Here is a 17,949-nt window from a genome sequence, read left to right as displayed (position 1 = left end):
TTCTTTTGAAATACCTAGGAATACAGGAATACAAAGATCTTTTCACTATTGCCTGGCCTCGTCCTTTAGGAACATAGGAAGATGCACATAAAAACAATAGTTATCGAAGGGTTCAAGTCCTACGCTCAGCGGACAGAAATCAACGATTTTGATCCGTTATTCAATGCCATTACTGGCTTGAATGGCAGTGGCAAGTCCAACATCTTGGACTCCATCTGTTTCCTGTTGGGCATCTCCAACCTGTCTCAGGTAAAGCAGTGGTCGTGGGCTTGTATTTCTTTTATCATATGTTTCTTCTGTTGTTGACTTTTTTTTTTCCCATTCTCATGAATATTTTTTTCTGGAAGAGTGAGTGTGATTTACCTATTCACGTTTTCAATGCTAAAATTTATCAATGCTCTTGCTCTAGTACTAACTTCAAACTAAGATTTTGTCAGTATAATACAGTGTCATAAAATATGCCCACTGAAGCTATACAGAGATTGTGTTTCAAAAAAAAAAAAGCACAGATCTGTTCCATTATATTTAGGTACGAGCTACCAACCTGCAAGATCTAGTTTATAAAAATGGGCAAGCTGGAATTACCAAAGCAACTGTTTCTATCACCTTTGATAATTCTGACAAGAAACAAAGCCCCCTGGGATTTGAATCTAATGACGAAATTACCGTATCTAGGCAGGTGAGTCTCTGTCTGATAAGACACCTGTGCGTATTTCTAACATTTCCAATAGAGTGACCCTCAAGAAAAAGGTGGTTTAAGTCGCTGAGGTCTTTTTTGCAGTTAAARAAATACTTCAAGTGAAATTAGTAACAAACTACTGAAATAGATACAGTGCAGCAGGTAATAATATTAATTGCCTTAGTAATTCCAATTTTGAAATTTATTATATCAATATATATATTTTTTGCACTTGCAAAGGAGTATAATTATAGTGGAATAACATTCCTTAAATTATATTCTATTTATTTTTTATCTTCTGTTTTCTTTTTGTTTATCCCTTAATTTGTGAACAGTGTGTTAAACTTGTTTTCTAAGATCATAGAAGCTCTAAGATCACATAAAAAGTTGTGGCATCTGTTTTTTCCATCAAAATTAAAAATGATCACCTTAGCGGCTAATTTCCCTTACTTTTAAGTCAGATGTTTAAAATATCTGTTTGGATTAATAGAATCTCTCTTCTGTCAAGTATAATTATATGTGTGTTGTATGCATAGTTAGAATTTGTTCAAGTTCTGGTTCTTTTAGTTCATTGTCACAGTATCAAGCTGTTTTAGAATCACTTATTTCTTTTCTTTTTTCTGTCCAGGTTGTCATTGGAGGTAGAAATAAATATCTTATAAATGGTGTAAATGCTACCAACACTCGTGTGCAGGATCTGTTTTGCTCTGTTGGACTCAATGTCAATAATCCCCACTTTCTTATAATGCAGGTATTGTGCATGTCTTTCTAAAATCTCCAAAGAACAGAAGTTATCCAAAACTTGAAGGAGGCGAGGGAGTGGAAGAACAGATCATTTTATAGTCRTAACACAGCAGGTTCTGATGGGGTAAAAATTACAAATATTTATCAGTAGTTAAGTGTGTTTGTAGCACAGCTAARCTGATTTGACCATAAAATGCAGTTTTCAGCTCTGCCTTTACTCCTGAAACTTGTTTTTTTTTTTGAGAATTTATGAAAGTACATGTCTGCATTAGTATCATATATAACTTATTAGTGTCTAAAGGAATTCTTTTATTAACTCATTTTTGATGCCAATAGCAATTTTTTTGCCTATTTTCAAGTGACATATTTCTCTTGCTATTGCAATAAAAGACRAAGTATTTTTTTCGTTTCAAGTTAGACAATATTTTGTACAGAGTTGATAATTGTTTTTTCAAGTTGCCATTAACAAAGCTGTCTGGTTGAAAAGGCTCTCATAATCATCAGCAGAGACACAAGCAACTAAAACCGAACAGGATTTAATTTTCCCAATAGAGTTGTTGCAATTTCTTGTAAAAAGAACCATTTTGAACACATATACATACATACTTCACCCTAGTGACGTGCAACCAAATCTCCAGATAGTCTGTGTTTAAGGGTTTATTCCAAATCAGCAAGTCAGTAAGCGCAATATTGCTTTATTAGGATGTAAGTAGGAATTTAGAATACTTCAGCTGGTAAGCTTGAAACTACCTTTGCAGCTTTAAGAAGCATGATTCTCATTTGTTTGATCTTTCAAAAACAAAGGAATATACGCAAAACTAGAAGAAAATAGAAGTAAATCTTGGCAATAAATAAGTGTTTGAGCTTGTAATGTAACGTGTAAAAGTGAATATTTTATATTACAGCATGATTCATAAGCACCATTCTTATTTCATGTCTCTTCACCAGGGGCGAATTACCAAAGTTCTGAATATGAAACCACCAGAGGTAAGAATGTTGTGAAAGGTTTTTTCCTCAAGTTCTGCTGATTTAATTTGAATGATAATAATCAATATCTTGACAAAGCTGTGAGGCATAAGTTCTTCATCTTAGTTTTGTACTTTTACTCGGTATGAAAAAAAATCACATTTCTGTCCTATTGCTTTATTTTAGATTTTAGCTATGATTGAAGAAGCAGCTGGCACTAGGATGTATGAGTGCAAGAAAATAGCTGCCCAGAAAACCATAGAGAAAAAGGAAGCCAAACTGAAAGAAATTAAAAGGGTACTGTGTGTTGAAAGTGTATATTTCATTTCTTAAAGATAACATAATAGTCTAGCATGCTTTTGATTTATAGAATACTTTTTTTTTCTACCTCTGCAACTAGGTATTCAAACTTATTATGTCTTCTGTTTCAGATCTTAGAGGAGGAGATCACCCCAACTTTACAGAAGCTGAAAGAGGTATTAAAGATTAGAAGGGTAGCAGAGGCCTTAAAGTATTGAAAAAATAGTTTTAGTTGTCTGAACTAGTGTTTAGGACCAAAGAATAGTGTGTGTGGCTAAAAAAGTAACGTGTTTTCAAGTTTTATGAAGTCCCTCAGTGGTCTGAAAAACCCTTTACTGGCCAAATACTGAAGATGTGACATTCAGGTTTTGAAAGAAATTCTGGAAGGGAATGCAAGGAGAAKCAAGAAAACAAACAATACCGCATCTAAATAGTAAATAAATTGTGTCTTTGTTCTTTAAAAGATGTCTAAAGGTGATATTTTCACTTCATAGTCAATTTATGAACATGGTTTTATCCAAGATCTTGCTGAGGAAGCCCTTGATGTGCAATACTGAAAATATAGTTTTGAACATAAAGTCTTTCGTGTGTTCCTACTTAAATACTGCAAAACATGAAAACAGACCATTCTTATCCTCATTCATGTAGCAAATAATGGTATTAGAAATACATTGTAACAAATGATAAAGGCAGTAGAATCACTAAGGAACTTTCTATAATGGTCCTAGGTAATATTTATTATTATAATTRTTATTATCATCATCTTTTCAGGAACGATCATCCTATCTGGAGTACCAAAAAGTAACACGAGCAATAGAGCATTTAAGCCGACTGTACGTTGCTTACCAGTTTGTTCTGGCTGAAGAGACAAAGGTGCGCTCTGCTGATGCATTAAAGGACATGAAGGCTAATGTAGAGAAGCTTCAGAAATCAATAGCAGAGAGTGAAACTAAAGTAAAACAACTCACTGAAGAAATAGCAGAAATAGAGAAGAAAAGAGATGAGGTATGTGGGAAAGCAGATATGCAATTATCTGAGTATGTTAATTTTAGGAATTGCATGACAAAAATTCACATAATCTAGAAAAAAAGTGTATTGTCTTTTTAATATATATTACCAGTTGCCTACAAACATTCATTTAACAGTTTCGTTTTTGATTAAAATGATTTATTTTCAATTTTTGTAAGTAATAGAAAAATTTATTTCCTCTTCTTTCCTCTGTACATGCAGTAATAATAAATTTTGCCAGAGTGTTTTTCACCATTTTGTTGGTGTCTGAAAAAAATATATAAGATGGGATTTGTTCAACAAGGAAACCAATACTCAACTCCAGTTTTGGGGTAGCAGATTGGATAGTTGTTTGGATACTAGATGTCTGAGGGTGTTTCAAATGCCTAGATGCGTTTTTTTCACAAGGACAGTTTTCGGTGATAACTGATAATGTGCTAGGCAAATGGCTTCAGGCTAATTTAGAGTTTTGGCTGAAGAAGAGATGTTTTTGACTCATTTGACTTGGAATGTGCTGCCTGCCCAGCCTCTTGAAATGTTCATCTTCATCTGTTTAAACATAGCTGAACCAATTTCTTCTGTTTGATTGTAGGAATTTGGTGGTACACTCCGTTCATTAGAACATGCCCTTTCAGAAATTCAGCGGGTTGATACTAGAGCACAAAGTGCTCTTGATCTCAAGATGCAAAACTTAAAAAGTGAAGAAAATAAACGTAAAGAACTGTTGAAAAGTATGGAGGAGGTAATACCTTTGTATATATTCTTTCTACATATTCTTTTAAAAGTGAAAATGCATTCTTCAAATGCAAGGATGTAAAAAAGAGTTCTTACATTTTCAAAGTTGATCTGCAAGATTGGTGGTATTAGGAAAGCAGAAACAAATGCTGAAGACACTGCTTGATTTGTGTATGATATAAGTTGTTCCCATTACAAACAGAAGTGGTATCGGTGTGTGGGAGGGTGGGTAGGTGTAGAAGGTAGAACTCTTGGCTATTGTCAGTTTTCTCTTAAACTCAGGAAAGATCTCAATAACACTTTAAATGTTTTGCACTCTGAAAATGTAAACTTAACATTTAAGGGAAAATTCCAGGCTTCAGATTCTTGAAGATAAAGTTTTTATTGCAAGAATAACACTAAATATCTTTTGATAGATATTAGTAAGAAATGACTATTTGTGTAAGTTCTTGGGCAGTTGTCATCCTTTTGTACATTTCTAATCTTCTCACAAGTCTTCAGTATGTTGACAATGCAGGTACGTGTTTGAAACGTGCAAAGACAGTGTAAAATCACAATCTGACAGTGTCATAGAAATCTAGCGGACAAAACCATTCATAGAAACAATATAAATTTCACATTAAGCAACTAAAGTTGACCTCTCTTTTTATTTTTTTATCCCTCGCCATTTTGTTAAAGGATTCTAAAGCATTAGTGTCAAAGGAGAAAGAAGTAAAGAAAATTCAGGAAGGACTAAATGCTTTACAGGAAACAAGTAAAAAAGATGCAGACGCTCTAGCCACAGCACAAAAATATTTTAATGCTGTGTCTGCTGGCCTATCCAGCAACGATGAYGGTGAAGAAGCTACTCTTGCTGAGCAAATGATGATGTGCAAAAATGAAATCAGCAAATCGGTAACAGAATCCAAACAGGTAAGCATCAAAGCTCTGCCTGTCTCATGCACCCTTTCTGCCTCTTTTGAAATTTATGTAGGTTGACATGTGCATTGAAGTGATTTCTTTGCTAAAATAGGTTGTGAAAATCCTCACAAGGATAAAAAATCCATATAGTGTTGCAATAAGAAAAAGAAGAAATTTGTGTTTAAGATAAAATTGAGGATCCATGTTACTTGCATCATTGTCAGTAGTGGATAAGGAGAAATCCATAAAACCCAAGATGTGCRTTCGCGTTAAGCTATTTCTACAGTAAAACTAATGGGATCAGAATCAAGTTGCCTGAGACTGAACAGAGTTCAAAGGACCTGTTTTTACTCGGTTAAATCATGTGCTATTCACACAATCAAAACACATACCATTTATATTTTCTTAAAATTGTCCTAAGTTTTCCTGTACTAGTTCTCCCTGAGGACTTCAAAATTTCAAAGTTAAAAGTAAACATTCCCTATCTCATTGAAGAAAAGCAAATAAAAAAGWTTGCCTTGGAAAATAAGGACAGCAGGCGTGTGTCAATGTTTCACCTTGTTTCTTCCTTTTTATTGACATATTCATCTGATAAACAAACAAACACTGTATCTCATACTTTTTGTTTTCACATTTCTTCAACTGGTGGGAAGTTTCTCCAACTGTGCAAGCAGCAAATTAGTGCAAGCATTTAAAATACGTATAGCGATTGTTTGAAAAACTTTGTTCTTATTTTGGTAGGCTGAAATTAAATTGAAATACGCACAAAAAGAACTAAAGACAAAACAAGCCGAAGTTAAAAAGATGGATGGGGGCTACAAGAAAGATCAAGAAGCATTTGAAGCTGTTAGAAAACTGAAAGAAAAACTTGAAAATGAAATGAAGAAGCTGAACTACGAAGGTTTGTACAGACCTTAGGTGCACAATTTAGGGGGAATCTGGGAAGGAATATAGAAGGATCTATAAAGCATGTATGCTGCTTTCATGCCCAGGGAAATTTCTTTGATTAAAAGCACTACAATTCTATTACTTTCCACAGAAATCAACACCTCTAAATTTTGAGTTTAAGTTTAGAAGAAAGGTAGCAATTTAGATTTCTCTTTCCTCTCTGCCCTTAAAACTCCTAGTAAAGATTTGTTTCTCGTTTGGTGTAACCTTTATTTGTAGAAGCTGAAGTTATCCTGCTCAGAAGCATGATGCCTCGTGTTTGAAATAACACTGAGAAGCGAAGCATATGGGACTTTCTTTTCCATATGTTTCATAATGTGTTAGTATTTTGACTAAATTAGAAATTTAAAAATACTCAATTGAAAGTACTTATTTTATCTTCTGTATATATGTAGTTTATTAGTGTAGCATACTACTTTTTAATCTGCATTGTATCTGTGCTCTGGATACTCATTGGGCTATTTTTCTTTAACTCTTAGACATGAAAGAAGAAACACTCTCATCAAAAAAGAAGGAATTGACTTGTGATATCAGTCGGCTGAGAGAATTACATGAAAGCTTAATGGCAAAGTTCCCCAGTCTACACTTTGAATACAGGTAAGGTCTCAGGGTGATCCTAAAACAGATTTTAGGTGTTCCTAATAGGAACAGTGCTTCCTAGGGCACTTTAGGCATGGGTTTTGTGATTTAGGATGATTCCATTGCTTTGTTAGCTGTTGTTTTTCTCCTTTTATTTGTGGATAGTGATCATCTTAACTGAGGCAAGTGTAGGAGGGGACGCCTAAAGGTCAGAAAATGTTAGCTGAATTAATGACCAGCAGGGAAAACTTTGTAAATTGCAGTTTTATCAAAGTCACTTGAATTGAAAAAAAAAAAAAAAAATGTAAGATGGAGTTTGCAAGCAATAGCTCAAGTTTAAAGTTCAGTATTTTTGTTGGATTGTTTGTTTGTTTAAAAAAAAAAGAAAACTACTGTTTGGATCTCTCTGAAACCTAGTGGTTACATATCACAGTAAGGTCTTCCCTAGAGATTATGAATAGATTCATGTTGTGAACTCAACACTGTACTTTATTGGCCAGTCAAAAACTTGCATGAAGTTATGTACTTTAAGTTTAAAAAAGAAAAAAAAAATTGAATTTGCATATTCATGTAGTTGTACTGGTTTATTRTAAGATTGGTTGAAAAAAATGTTGTGAATTACATCAGTTAACCTTTTTCTTCTATCAGAATTTAAATCTCTTATACATTTATAATAAGTCATATGATTTTTAATAACAATTTTTTAAAGAAATCATGAAAAGAACCATATCTCTGATATGAATAATTATATTTTAAGGGATCCAGAAAAAAACTGGAATCGAACCCTTGTAAAAGGCCTTGTTGCATGTCTTATCATTGTGAAAGACATATCCACAGCAAAAGCCCTAGAAGTGGTGGCTGGAGGAAAACTCTATAACATTGTTGTGGACACAGAGGTATGCTTATTAATTTAATATGAAAGTGCAAATACTGRAGTTAGGTCACGTGATTCATGTTAGAAATCTTGTGTTTTATAACTGATTGCTTAAGAGTACTTTGGGTGAGTGTATGTTTTAGATCAGTACTGCCAAGTACAATTGTTAACAACAGTAAACTTGTATTATTCCTATTACAATTTCATATTGTCTTAATTTTAAAAGAATTATATATTCATGTATGCTATATAATGTTTTTTACTCTAGGTTACTGGTAAAAAACTTTTGGAAAATGGTGGACTAAAGAGACGATACACTGTCATTCCGCTAAACAAAATTTCAGCCAGGTGTATTGCACAAGAAACTATCAAACTGGCCAAAAACTTGGTATGTAAATAAGTACTTTATTTTGCTTGATATCTTTATTTATTTGTATATTTATAGATAAAACCCACTCTTCATAGTTTTATATCTAAGAACATTTCTTTGGGGCTTGAGAGTCTCCTGATCTAATTGTTTACTTTATAATTTTGAAATGCCTAGTTTACATCATAGTTTACAATGTTTAATTATTATTTCATTCTTAATTACATTTTTTTCTTAAATGGCAATGTTCCTCCAAAGTATCTTTATCAAAAGATGCCAGAAATGGAATTGCAAAAGCTTATAATATTAGGCATACTAACTTCGTTTCTTTCAATTCCTAGGTTGGCAATGATAGCTTGCATTTGGCGCTCTGTCTAGTTGAATATGAACCTGAACTGCAGAAGGCCATGGAATATGTGTTTGGAACAACRTTGGTTTGTGACAACATGACTAATGCCAAGAGAGTGACCTTTGACAAAAGAATAATGATAAAAAGTGTTACGCTCGATGGAGAAACTTTTGACCCCCGGGGCACTCTAAGTGGAGGCAACTACTGTTTTTGTTCTTATGATAATACCGTGTTTGTGTTGGTTTGCTTCCTGCTCTGCATGTTTATTGTTTGCTTTTTTAATATAAAAATGAGCAGTGAAATTGTAGTTAGACTCATATATAGAATAATATGATCTCTTTGAGCAAAGACATGTTCTGTATCTCTTTAAACTGAATTTGGAATGTAATTTGAATAGGAAAAGGAACAGCAATGACAAACTATTTGCATAAAGAACTTTTGATTTTAAATACTTAAATACTTATTTGACTTCAGAAACCTCTTAAGGAATATTGAGAAGAAATACTTTAAATTTAGGCACTTGTATATGAGGTAAATGAAAGTGAAAAGTTGGTGTATTTTACATTAAAATGTATATAAAATAGATAAATATATATTATATTTTTTTTAAATACTTAAAATGTATTTTTAGTATTTAGAATTTTGGGGACGGTACCTTTCGTACTGAAAGGTGCTCTATCACAACTGAGAGTCATTTTAAATCTTTCCAGATTTTTTGTGGTTTCATGTTTGTTTTGGGTTGTTTGCTTTTTATTTGCTGTCTTACTGTTTTCTTTTGTAACTAATATGAATCTGCAGTCTGCCTTATCAATATGATTTAGATTTTATTAGTTGCTGGTGCTGAATTCACTAGACTGATTTCAAATAGCTTGATTTTGCTTTTTATTTTGTTAACAGGTTCAAGTTCACAGTCTGTACCAATATTGTCTAAACTTCAAGAAATTAAAAAGGTTGAAAAAGAACTTGCAGCAAAGGAATCTGAACTTGAAGCTGTAGAAAAAGAGCTGGCAAATTTAAAGAATGTTGCTGAAAAGTAAGTGCTATCTTATATAAATACCTGTTATTTTTTATATGACTGTAATTCTAAGAAAGACTTTTAGAGGACATCAGGTCTCTTGTACTCTCTATGCAGAACAGATGAACTCTTTTCTATCCAACAGAAATTGTTGGATACAATTTACAGGAAAAACAGAAGGAACCAACAAACTTGACTTTGGATAACAATAATGGTTTAAACAAATAAAAACAATTTTATCATGTGATATCATCTATTTGAAATATGTTCAAAGTTTCCAAAGTTCACATTAAATATACCAAAGAATAGATTTGCCTCAGTCATATTTTGTTACAGATTCTTGGAAGAAGTCTGAGCTATCAGAAAAAATACGGCTGCTAGAGGAGAATTTCTGGCAGATACTGTTGAAAAGACTTAAATTACAATATTTTAAGAATAGTTGTTCTCAGGTACTTTGATTTCAGCTTTAATTAACTATGTAGATACTTTTGACAGATGGATAATAACCTATAATTGGTTTGTCCTATAAAATACCATAAGAAGGCTGTGGGTTTTGTATGATATTTATTTGTGGATTTATTTTTCAATTTTTTTTTTTTAATCTGTCATCATGATCACTTTTCAGAAATATGGCCAAAGGAAAAAGCTGGTTTTACTCGGTTGTAATTTTCCTTTAGTATTTCTGTCTAAAATATTTCATCCTGCTGGTTGAAAAACMTGACCTCTGAATTGCTGCCAGACTCACTCATCTATTGCACTTGTTGTTATGTATCTTTTGAGTCCACATATATAGTAATTGTACATACTTACACTTACTGTATTGAATTGCACATACTTATACTTCATGATGGTCCCTAAAGAAACAATATCAGACACTTATCTATGTGGGCTTGTTTGTTTCATAGCCCTTACGAGCTTCATAAGCAGGTAGTTGTCAGTGCTGTCACTTGTCCAGTGCATCATTGTATCTCACTGCATCTTAGACTGGGAATATAAATTCTTCTGTATTTCTATGTTTCAACATAGAAGCTGAGTGCTGGGAACCCTTCATAAAAGCAGAGTTTATCGCTTGTTCTCCCCAAAGGTACCAACAATTGAAGCAGCAGTGGGAGATGAAGTCCGAAGAAGTAGAACTACTGCAAGCCAAGCTTCAGCAGAGTGCTTATCACAAACAAGAGGAAGAACTGAATGCCCTGAAGAAAACCATTGGTGAGACAAATCTCTTCTAATTTAACTGAAAAATTATTGCTGAAAATGAGATGGATATTGCCATGAACATCCAGATGTCTCCACAGCAAAATACTTGCTTCTCAAAGCACATATTTCTAGCTTTCAAAATACTGTCTTAGAGTATCTTGGAATATAAAACAAATAAAAATTGTAGTTGATTAGCATATGGAGAGATTCTGACAAAGTTAAATTCTGAAAGTAAAGTTCATTCTCTTGCAATATTGCTTGTATACTTATTGGAATTTTATATCCTTTATAATAACTAGAAAAATGATGTTGCACGGAGGTTGATTCATATTTGGAATAAAATCCTTTATATAAGTGTGGTTATGCTGCTGTTATTGTTTGTTTTCTTTTTGTTTTTTATTGTCTCCCTCCTGTCGTGCACATCTCACCAAAATTCATTGGTTTTAGGTATCTTCAGTTTGCAATATAAGTGATTTGATAAGAAATCATTGGAAAAATATTGTTCATATAGCTAGGGAGCAATGTAAAAGGAAGGAACTGCAACAKTAAGCAGACATTTAAAGGAAAAATAGAGGGTAGAGCTGATATATCAAAGATAATATGTTACTTATTTTGTAGCCATTTGATTAATAATTCTTGACTCTGTGTGTGTGTGATTTCTTTTGTTTGTTTTGAATCTTTGGCGGTTGGATGCGTTTCTCTTTGCTGCCTTACCACTACTTGATAGCAGTAGCGTGCTGTCTTTAAAAGAGCAATCGTTAAAATAGCTGACTGCAATAATTAGCAAGCTTTTTATCTAATAGAGAAAGACAGATGATTTCAGCTGGAATTAAGTATGTAAACCTAAGGACGAGAACAATGTCCAATTTAAGTGCTGTATTACTGATTCAGAGCAGTGTGAAGAAACTTTAATGAAAGCTAAAGAGAGTCAAAAGAAAGCAGAAGAAAAATACAAAGTATTGGAGAACAAAATGAAAAATGCAGAAGCAGAGCGGGAAAAAGAACTAAAAGATGCCCAGCAGAAACTGGATGACACAAAGAAAAAAGCAGATGCCTCAAGCAAAAAAATGAAAGAAAAGCAGCAGGTAAAATCTGTGTTAGCAATTCTCCTACAAAAAGCTTTTGCAATAAGCAAAATAGAGCTGCAAAAATTTGATTCTCCTAAAATTTTTGTATCATCAGTTTCAGAAAACATGAATTTGTAATTACTGACATGAAGAAATTGCTTATTCGCTTTTGTGAGATAATTGTACTGCGGAAGAACAGACACTATGACATTTTCTACAGGTGTTTTGTGCAGCATTTTTTTTACATTGATCTGGGAATTACTGTTGCCATTTAAATGTAACCTTTTGTACTCTGAACACAATTATTTAGGAAGTTGATGCCTTAGTTCTGGAGCTTGAAGAGTTAAAACGAGAACAGTGCTCCTATAAACAACAGATGGAGGCTGCAAATGAAGCTATCAAGTCCTTCCAGGAACAGGTTAATGCTATGGCAGCTGAAGTGTCCAAGAACAAGGTAAAAGTGAATGTGTTTCATTTTTAGGTTCGATGTGATTTGAGGTATCAACCTTAAAAGCTTTAATTATAAGGTGCATCTCGTTTGGATTTTATCTGGACCTTTTTTTTTTCTCAGAACGCATGTTTTGTCTAAGTAGTTATTTTTTGGCTTTATTATGGTTTTTGTGGGATTTTTTTTTCTGTCTTTTTTTTTTTTTTTGTCTTACCACGTATCTAACAGCAGTTTATTTAAAAAGAGGAGATCTAATCCATGCCATTCCTATATTTTTTCCAGGAGTCTGTAGAGAAAGCTCAGAAGGAGCTGGCCAAGCAGAAGGAAATCATTGCTGTACAGGATCAAGAAATAAAAGACAAATCTGCAGAGACTGTAGCATACAGAGAACAGAACAATGAATTGCAGCTGAAAGTCAAAGAGTTAGAACACAACATCAGTAAACACGAGCAAGAAGCTGCTGAAGCTGCTGCTAAGGTATTTGAAAAATGTGCTTTTCCTTGCATCTAAGTAAATAAAAGCGCTTATTTCCCTCACTGCAGGCAAAGAGGTTAGACTTTTATACTASGCACTGTCATATTGGTAGATCTTTCTATGAAAAATTTTAAGCAAAAAGCAATGGAAATTTTAAGAGTTCATCTCTGGGTTGTAAAAGAGCTCATGAGTATAGACTTGCAGAAAACAGACCAGAATAGAAAGACAGTCAATGAAAAGAAAACTGATCTTTTGGACCAATCAGATACTAATTTTAAAAAAGCTAACATGAAAAGTCAATAGCAGTGTCTTACCCAAATAAGGAAAAACAAGAGTTTCAAGCAGTAAGTGTCAAATACATACAGAAAATCCCTTAAATGTTTGATTCTCTTGCCATCTTGGAAATCATGTGAAATCTTGTAAAGATACCCATGCATGATGGGTTGGGATAAACATAATGTTGTATAATAATTTTAGGATGTTAATTTGCTAATTCTTTTTTAAAAAAATACAGCCTCAGTATGTTTACTACTCGTATATTTGCAGGTAGCCAAAATGTTGAAAGAATATGAATGGATAGCTTCAGAGAAGCCGCTCTTCGGTCAGCCAAACACAGCCTACGACTTCAAAACTAACAATCCAAAAGAAGCTGGTCAGAAGCTCCAGAAATTGCAAGAGAAGAAAGAGAAGCTGGGACAAAACGTGAACATGAGAGCCATGAATATGCTTTCTGAGGCAGAAGAGAGGGTAAATGTTCTGTGCTTTATCCTTAGAGGTTAGGTAGTTTAGCTCGCTGTTTTCAATATACTCAGTTGCTGCATGCCCCTAAGACTAATAGTAAAAATTCATGTCATAACAGGACATCTTCAGGAGAAGCTTTGATACTAATTTTACATGATTAAACTATTTGTGCGTTTAATAATCCAGGTTAGGCATACTCTGTTAACTTTGGACAGTAAAAAGTCTGATTTCATTCCTTCCCTTACATCAGTGTATTTATTCTAAGTTGTCTACAGCAACAATAAGAGAGTTTTAGAGTATCCATTGAAGTATTTTAGAATTACATACTTAATTATCTTTTTTTTTTTTTTTTTTTTTTTTTTTTTTTTTTTTTTTTTTTTTTTTTTTTTTTTTTTTTTTTTTTTTTTTTTTTTAAATCTGCAACCTTTCATCTCTATCCTAAAGGTAATTCAGGACTGTGTAAAAGCTGTAAATCAGCTGACATTTTAACCTTACTTGTTCTTCAAGACTTGTAAAATATAAATAATATCCTAAACCTGAATCCTGCTGTGGTTAAGTGAATGCTTGTAATTTCAATTTTGTGAATAATAGCTTTCATACGTACAGTTTAATTTTCTATAATTTTTATGAAATTTGCTCAAAATATATTGAAATCATTCTCATTGCACCAGTACAATGACTTAATGAAGAAAAAAAGAATTGTTGAGAATGACAAGTCTAAAATTCTTGCAACTATTGAAGAGCTTGACCAGAAGAAAAATGAAGCTTTGTACATTGCTTGGCAAAAGGTATGCCCCTCAAAATCTCCTTTTCACCTTTTAGAATATGTTTTCTCTTGACAGTCAAGTTCCTTAGTTTAGTATTAGTATAGACATGTAAGTTTTGAATATTTCTATTAAAATCTTATTCCTGAACTAGTCTCCATTCCCTTGTATCTAGATTACAAAAATACTGCTTTTTCTTCTACATTTTCCTCTTACTTCTGTAACTAAAGATGAACTGGGTCTGACACCTATAAAGACAACAGAAAATTAGGTTACCTTTTTTTCACTGTTTGCCGATAGAAACAGGGTTAAGCTACTTGCATGCTGAAATCATTGCCTCACACATAGACTGATATCATAGTGCTGTTTTCTCCAACTTCTTTGTGTACTTAAATCTCTGTTCAGAATAAAAATCCTGGTTTTGACTATATAGCAGCCCTAAACAACTGTGGGGCTGTGGGCCTGGGCCACAGCTCCTGACTCTGGTGAGTTCAGTAATATTGGAGCAATTCAAAGTTCTTGTCCTTTCAGAAGATTTATTCAGGCGTATATCCAAAATGAGCTAATCATCATGTAAGAGCTAAGTTGGACAAGAAAGCTAGAGCATAACGTGTCTAGCCATTGCAGCTCTCACTGGAAGCACACAGCAGGTCTCAGGTCTTTACAAATATCTGTGATTCTCTTGACTTCTAGGTGAACAAAGACTTCGGTTCAATTTTCTCCACGTTACTACCAGGAGCCAAGGCTATGCTGGCAGCAATTAAATGTCAGAATATCTTAGAAGGTCTGGAATTCAGAGTGGCCTTAGGAAACATATGGAAAGAAAATTTAACAGAACTTAGTGGAGGCCAAAGGTCTGTGATCTCTCTGTCTCACTCTCTCCTTTTTTTTTTTTTTTTTAAGTTGCAGTTATGTATGTGATAAACCCAAAGCAAAAATGAATCTCTTTTATCCGGAAGGAGGGAGTTCCTGTTTTGACCAATCTCCTTCCAGGTAAAAATAATCATTTTTTGCTTTTCTAATCTGGTTTAATACTCGATCAGTATAGATTTGTAAGTTTTAGGAACAGTACTGTAAATCTCACAATTGCAAATTGGTAAAGTGAAAGCATAATATAGTTCAGGTTAAATGTACTAATATACACGCCTATGAGAGACGTTTATAAACAATAGGAATGTGACTTAGAACATCACACACAATGTGTTGCTTAGCATATAATAGCAGAAAAATAATCCACAAAAGTGACAAAAATGAATTCTGACTGTATTAACTCTAGGGAATAGGGAGTTAGTGTTGATGCTAAATGTTCCCATCTCTGAGTCTCAAAAATCTCTGCAGGCAAGTTCAAAAACTGAATTCAAAAATAGTATGGTGACAAGATTTTCTTACCTGTTTTTCCTTTAGTACCATTAGGACAGATTTCAGCTGCTGCATAGGCTACAAGCTCTTTCCCAGGAGTACAGCAGCTTCTACGGAAAATCTGACAAGTTTAGCAGTAAAAACAGAATTTAGGAAAAGGGGAAATATAAGATGGTAAATCTTCTGGAGAATAAATATCCTGAAGATTTCAAGAATTTTAAGTTTTAGAAACAGTACATACTGTAAGTCTCACAATTGAAAACTGGTAAAAACATAAATACCGTAATCTAAGTACACTTTTATCTTTTATCAGAAGAAAATGTTATTTCTATCCCATTTCCCATAAATGGGAAAATCGAACCTCGTTGTTAGGAGCTGTCATTCACACTCTCTAGGACTCTCAGCGTGAAACTTTTTGAGAGATTTTCAACCAAACTGTTATTTTCATCAGAGAAAGTTTTTCAAACCAGAAGGTAAAATGTAATTCTCTTTTTCTCCAACCTAGGTCACTGGTGGCTTTGTCTTTGATCTTAGCCATGCTTCTTTTCAAACCTGCCCCAATTTACATCCTGGACGAAGTGGATGCAGCCCTTGACCTCTCTCATACCCAGAACATCGGACAGATGCTGCACAACCACTTCAGACACTCCCAGGTAATGATACTGGGGTATCACATTATTATTATCTTGATCTGAAGGTCTTTCAGTTGAATTCAGCTATCTTATTTTGGACTCTGTTGAAACAAGCATGAAAAGTATGCTTGCCTCTGCTTGGTGGCAAGAACTTTTGTTACCAGTACTGTGAAATCATTTAATTGGTGTTTTGGGACTTTGGAAGATGCTGCATATTCTTTGCATAAACCTGGTGACATTGTTTTGCAGTGACTGGTGTGTCAAGACCTGAGAGCAGTAGCAGGTGTTCACCTACATGGCTCATTCTGATGTGGTTCAGTTGTGTTCTGTATGTTGAAGAACTAGCGCCACAATCATAGTCAAGTAGTAGGATCTTTCTATGAGACTCTTTCAGTTGCTAAGTACCTCACTCAAATAGCAGCATTTACCCCATTAAGCGTTTGTTTGTTTGTTTGTTTGTAGTTTATCGTGGTATCCTTGAAGGATGGGATGTTCAACAATGCAAATGTCCTCTACAAGACCAAGTTTGTGGACGGGGTCTCCACGGTCGCAAGATACGACCAAACTCAGAGCAGAAACAAGACAGCGACCAGCAGCAAAGAGAGCAAGGGGCTGCCGAAGGAGAAGGTTCCAGGACGGGGAATCCTCGCCAACTAACACGGGGACCTCGTGGGCAAACCCACAGGGACGAACTTTATTGGTAGTGCTACATTTTAAATTGCTTCTAGGTAAAGTTTATTTCACATCTGCACCTTCTATCTCTTTATGGCAGATTGCTTTTAATGCTCACAGAACTGACCACTTGATGTACTTTCAATTTGCATTTCTTAGTGTTTCCGAACAAATGCATGTTAGCAGTAGCTTGCTCTGCAGAGGAACAAGAGTAACTATAGCCTTTGAACAGATGCAGAAAGGATCTAATACTACTTATAATATTTTAAGGAGTTTAGGAACCTTATCGCCAAGTATAAGTCCTGTATTTTTCTTGTCAGTCCATAGGAAAAAGGTGACAGCTTTTAACTACTGTAACTTTTTTCTTAAGCAAGATAATTGAGTGATGAATACTTYACAATTTTCTCTATGAATGTATTTTTTAATAAATAATTTCTGATTCTATATGTGCATTTTAATAAGTGAACATCTTTTATCAATTCTGAACTTCTATTCATTAAACCCTCATTCTTTAGTTCTCTGCAGTCTGTGAACTCTGGGTTACAGCATTCATAGAAACTGCAAACATTTGGAAAATGCTAACTTGTAATTTTCTCTTCACTTATGTTTTTCTTCTTTTTACAAGGAACATGAAAGGTAAAGCGAGACTTGCTGCAGCTGGGTTTCTTCAGCGGGGGGGCTGTAGCAAAGCTGGCTCCTCTAGACTCAAATTTAAGTGGGCAAACACTCAATCTTCACGGCCCTTGTGTTTCTCAGGCTCCAGAAAAACAAATCAATCTTGTTTAAAACACTTTTTCCTCCTAACTAAGACTCTTTAACCCTCAAATCAGAAAATCCAGCTTCTAACCTGAGCCGGTTGCTGTCCTGGTTCATGAAGAAGCCGTTGCAGTCCCTGCTGTTGGAGGGGAGAAGGTCCCTTCCTCCCTGCACCACTGTCCCTCATCCAGCCCCACAGCCCAGGTAGAGTCATTGGGGGGCAGGGAGGGTGTCAAGGACAGTGTCCAAAGGGATTTCCAGCCTCAGGACGATGGAGCAGCCGCCCAGCACACCCTGCTCCAGGGCTCACAGTAGCTGTTTCATTTGGCCTCTGGCCTCTCCTCCCGKCCCTGGGCACAAAGGGCTCCCTGTGAC

At 34.5% G+C, this 17,949-nt stretch overlaps 1 protein-coding gene across 5 annotated transcripts in view; it reads left to right on the top strand.

Moving 5' to 3' along the window:
• Nucleotides 1-17,153, top strand: part of SMC2 (structural maintenance of chromosomes 2) — a 17,877-nt gene extending 724 nt beyond the window's left edge. For 2 of the 5 annotated variants that reach the window (XM_026040774.1, XM_026040775.1), the window contains exons 2-25: nucleotides 19-249; nucleotides 530-679; nucleotides 1,308-1,430; nucleotides 2,372-2,410; nucleotides 2,576-2,686; nucleotides 2,821-2,865; nucleotides 3,461-3,694; nucleotides 4,290-4,439; nucleotides 5,111-5,344; nucleotides 6,074-6,233; nucleotides 6,760-6,877; nucleotides 7,617-7,755; nucleotides 8,002-8,121; nucleotides 8,442-8,646; nucleotides 9,347-9,482; nucleotides 10,549-10,673; nucleotides 11,553-11,746; nucleotides 12,039-12,182; nucleotides 12,459-12,653; nucleotides 13,197-13,397; nucleotides 14,063-14,179; nucleotides 14,849-15,009; nucleotides 16,020-16,167; nucleotides 16,609-17,153. In XM_026040774.1, coding sequence (XP_025896559.1) covers nucleotides 82-249; nucleotides 530-679; nucleotides 1,308-1,430; nucleotides 2,372-2,410; nucleotides 2,576-2,686; nucleotides 2,821-2,865; nucleotides 3,461-3,694; nucleotides 4,290-4,439; nucleotides 5,111-5,344; nucleotides 6,074-6,233; nucleotides 6,760-6,877; nucleotides 7,617-7,755; nucleotides 8,002-8,121; nucleotides 8,442-8,646; nucleotides 9,347-9,482; nucleotides 10,549-10,673; nucleotides 11,553-11,746; nucleotides 12,039-12,182; nucleotides 12,459-12,653; nucleotides 13,197-13,397; nucleotides 14,063-14,179; nucleotides 14,849-15,009; nucleotides 16,020-16,167; nucleotides 16,609-16,803 — 3,612 coding nt within the window. In that variant the 5' untranslated portion in view covers nucleotides 19-81 and the 3' untranslated portion in view covers nucleotides 16,804-17,153. Of the gene's footprint in view, nucleotides 1-18; nucleotides 250-529; nucleotides 680-1,307; nucleotides 1,431-2,371; nucleotides 2,411-2,575; nucleotides 2,687-2,820; nucleotides 2,866-3,460; nucleotides 3,695-4,289; nucleotides 4,440-5,110; nucleotides 5,345-6,073; nucleotides 6,234-6,759; nucleotides 6,878-7,616; nucleotides 7,756-8,001; nucleotides 8,122-8,441; nucleotides 8,647-9,346; nucleotides 9,483-10,548; nucleotides 10,674-11,552; nucleotides 11,747-12,038; nucleotides 12,183-12,458; nucleotides 12,654-13,196; nucleotides 13,398-13,835; nucleotides 13,909-14,062; nucleotides 14,180-14,848; nucleotides 15,010-16,019; nucleotides 16,168-16,608 lie in introns of those variants that run through there. The other 3 variants (XM_026040776.1, XM_026040777.1, XM_026040778.1) reach the window with 3 other exon arrangements.
• Nucleotides 17,154-17,949: the final 796 nt, after the last annotated feature.

The sequence above is a fragment of the Nothoprocta perdicaria genome, unplaced genomic scaffold, assembly GCF_003342845.1.
Source record: "Nothoprocta perdicaria isolate Ctin4 unplaced genomic scaffold, notPer1 scaffold_265, whole genome shotgun sequence".
NCBI lineage: Eukaryota > Metazoa > Chordata > Aves > Tinamiformes > Tinamidae > Nothoprocta > Nothoprocta perdicaria.
Note: the sequence above shows the minus strand (reverse complement) of the source record. Positions and strands in the feature narration are given on the sequence as shown.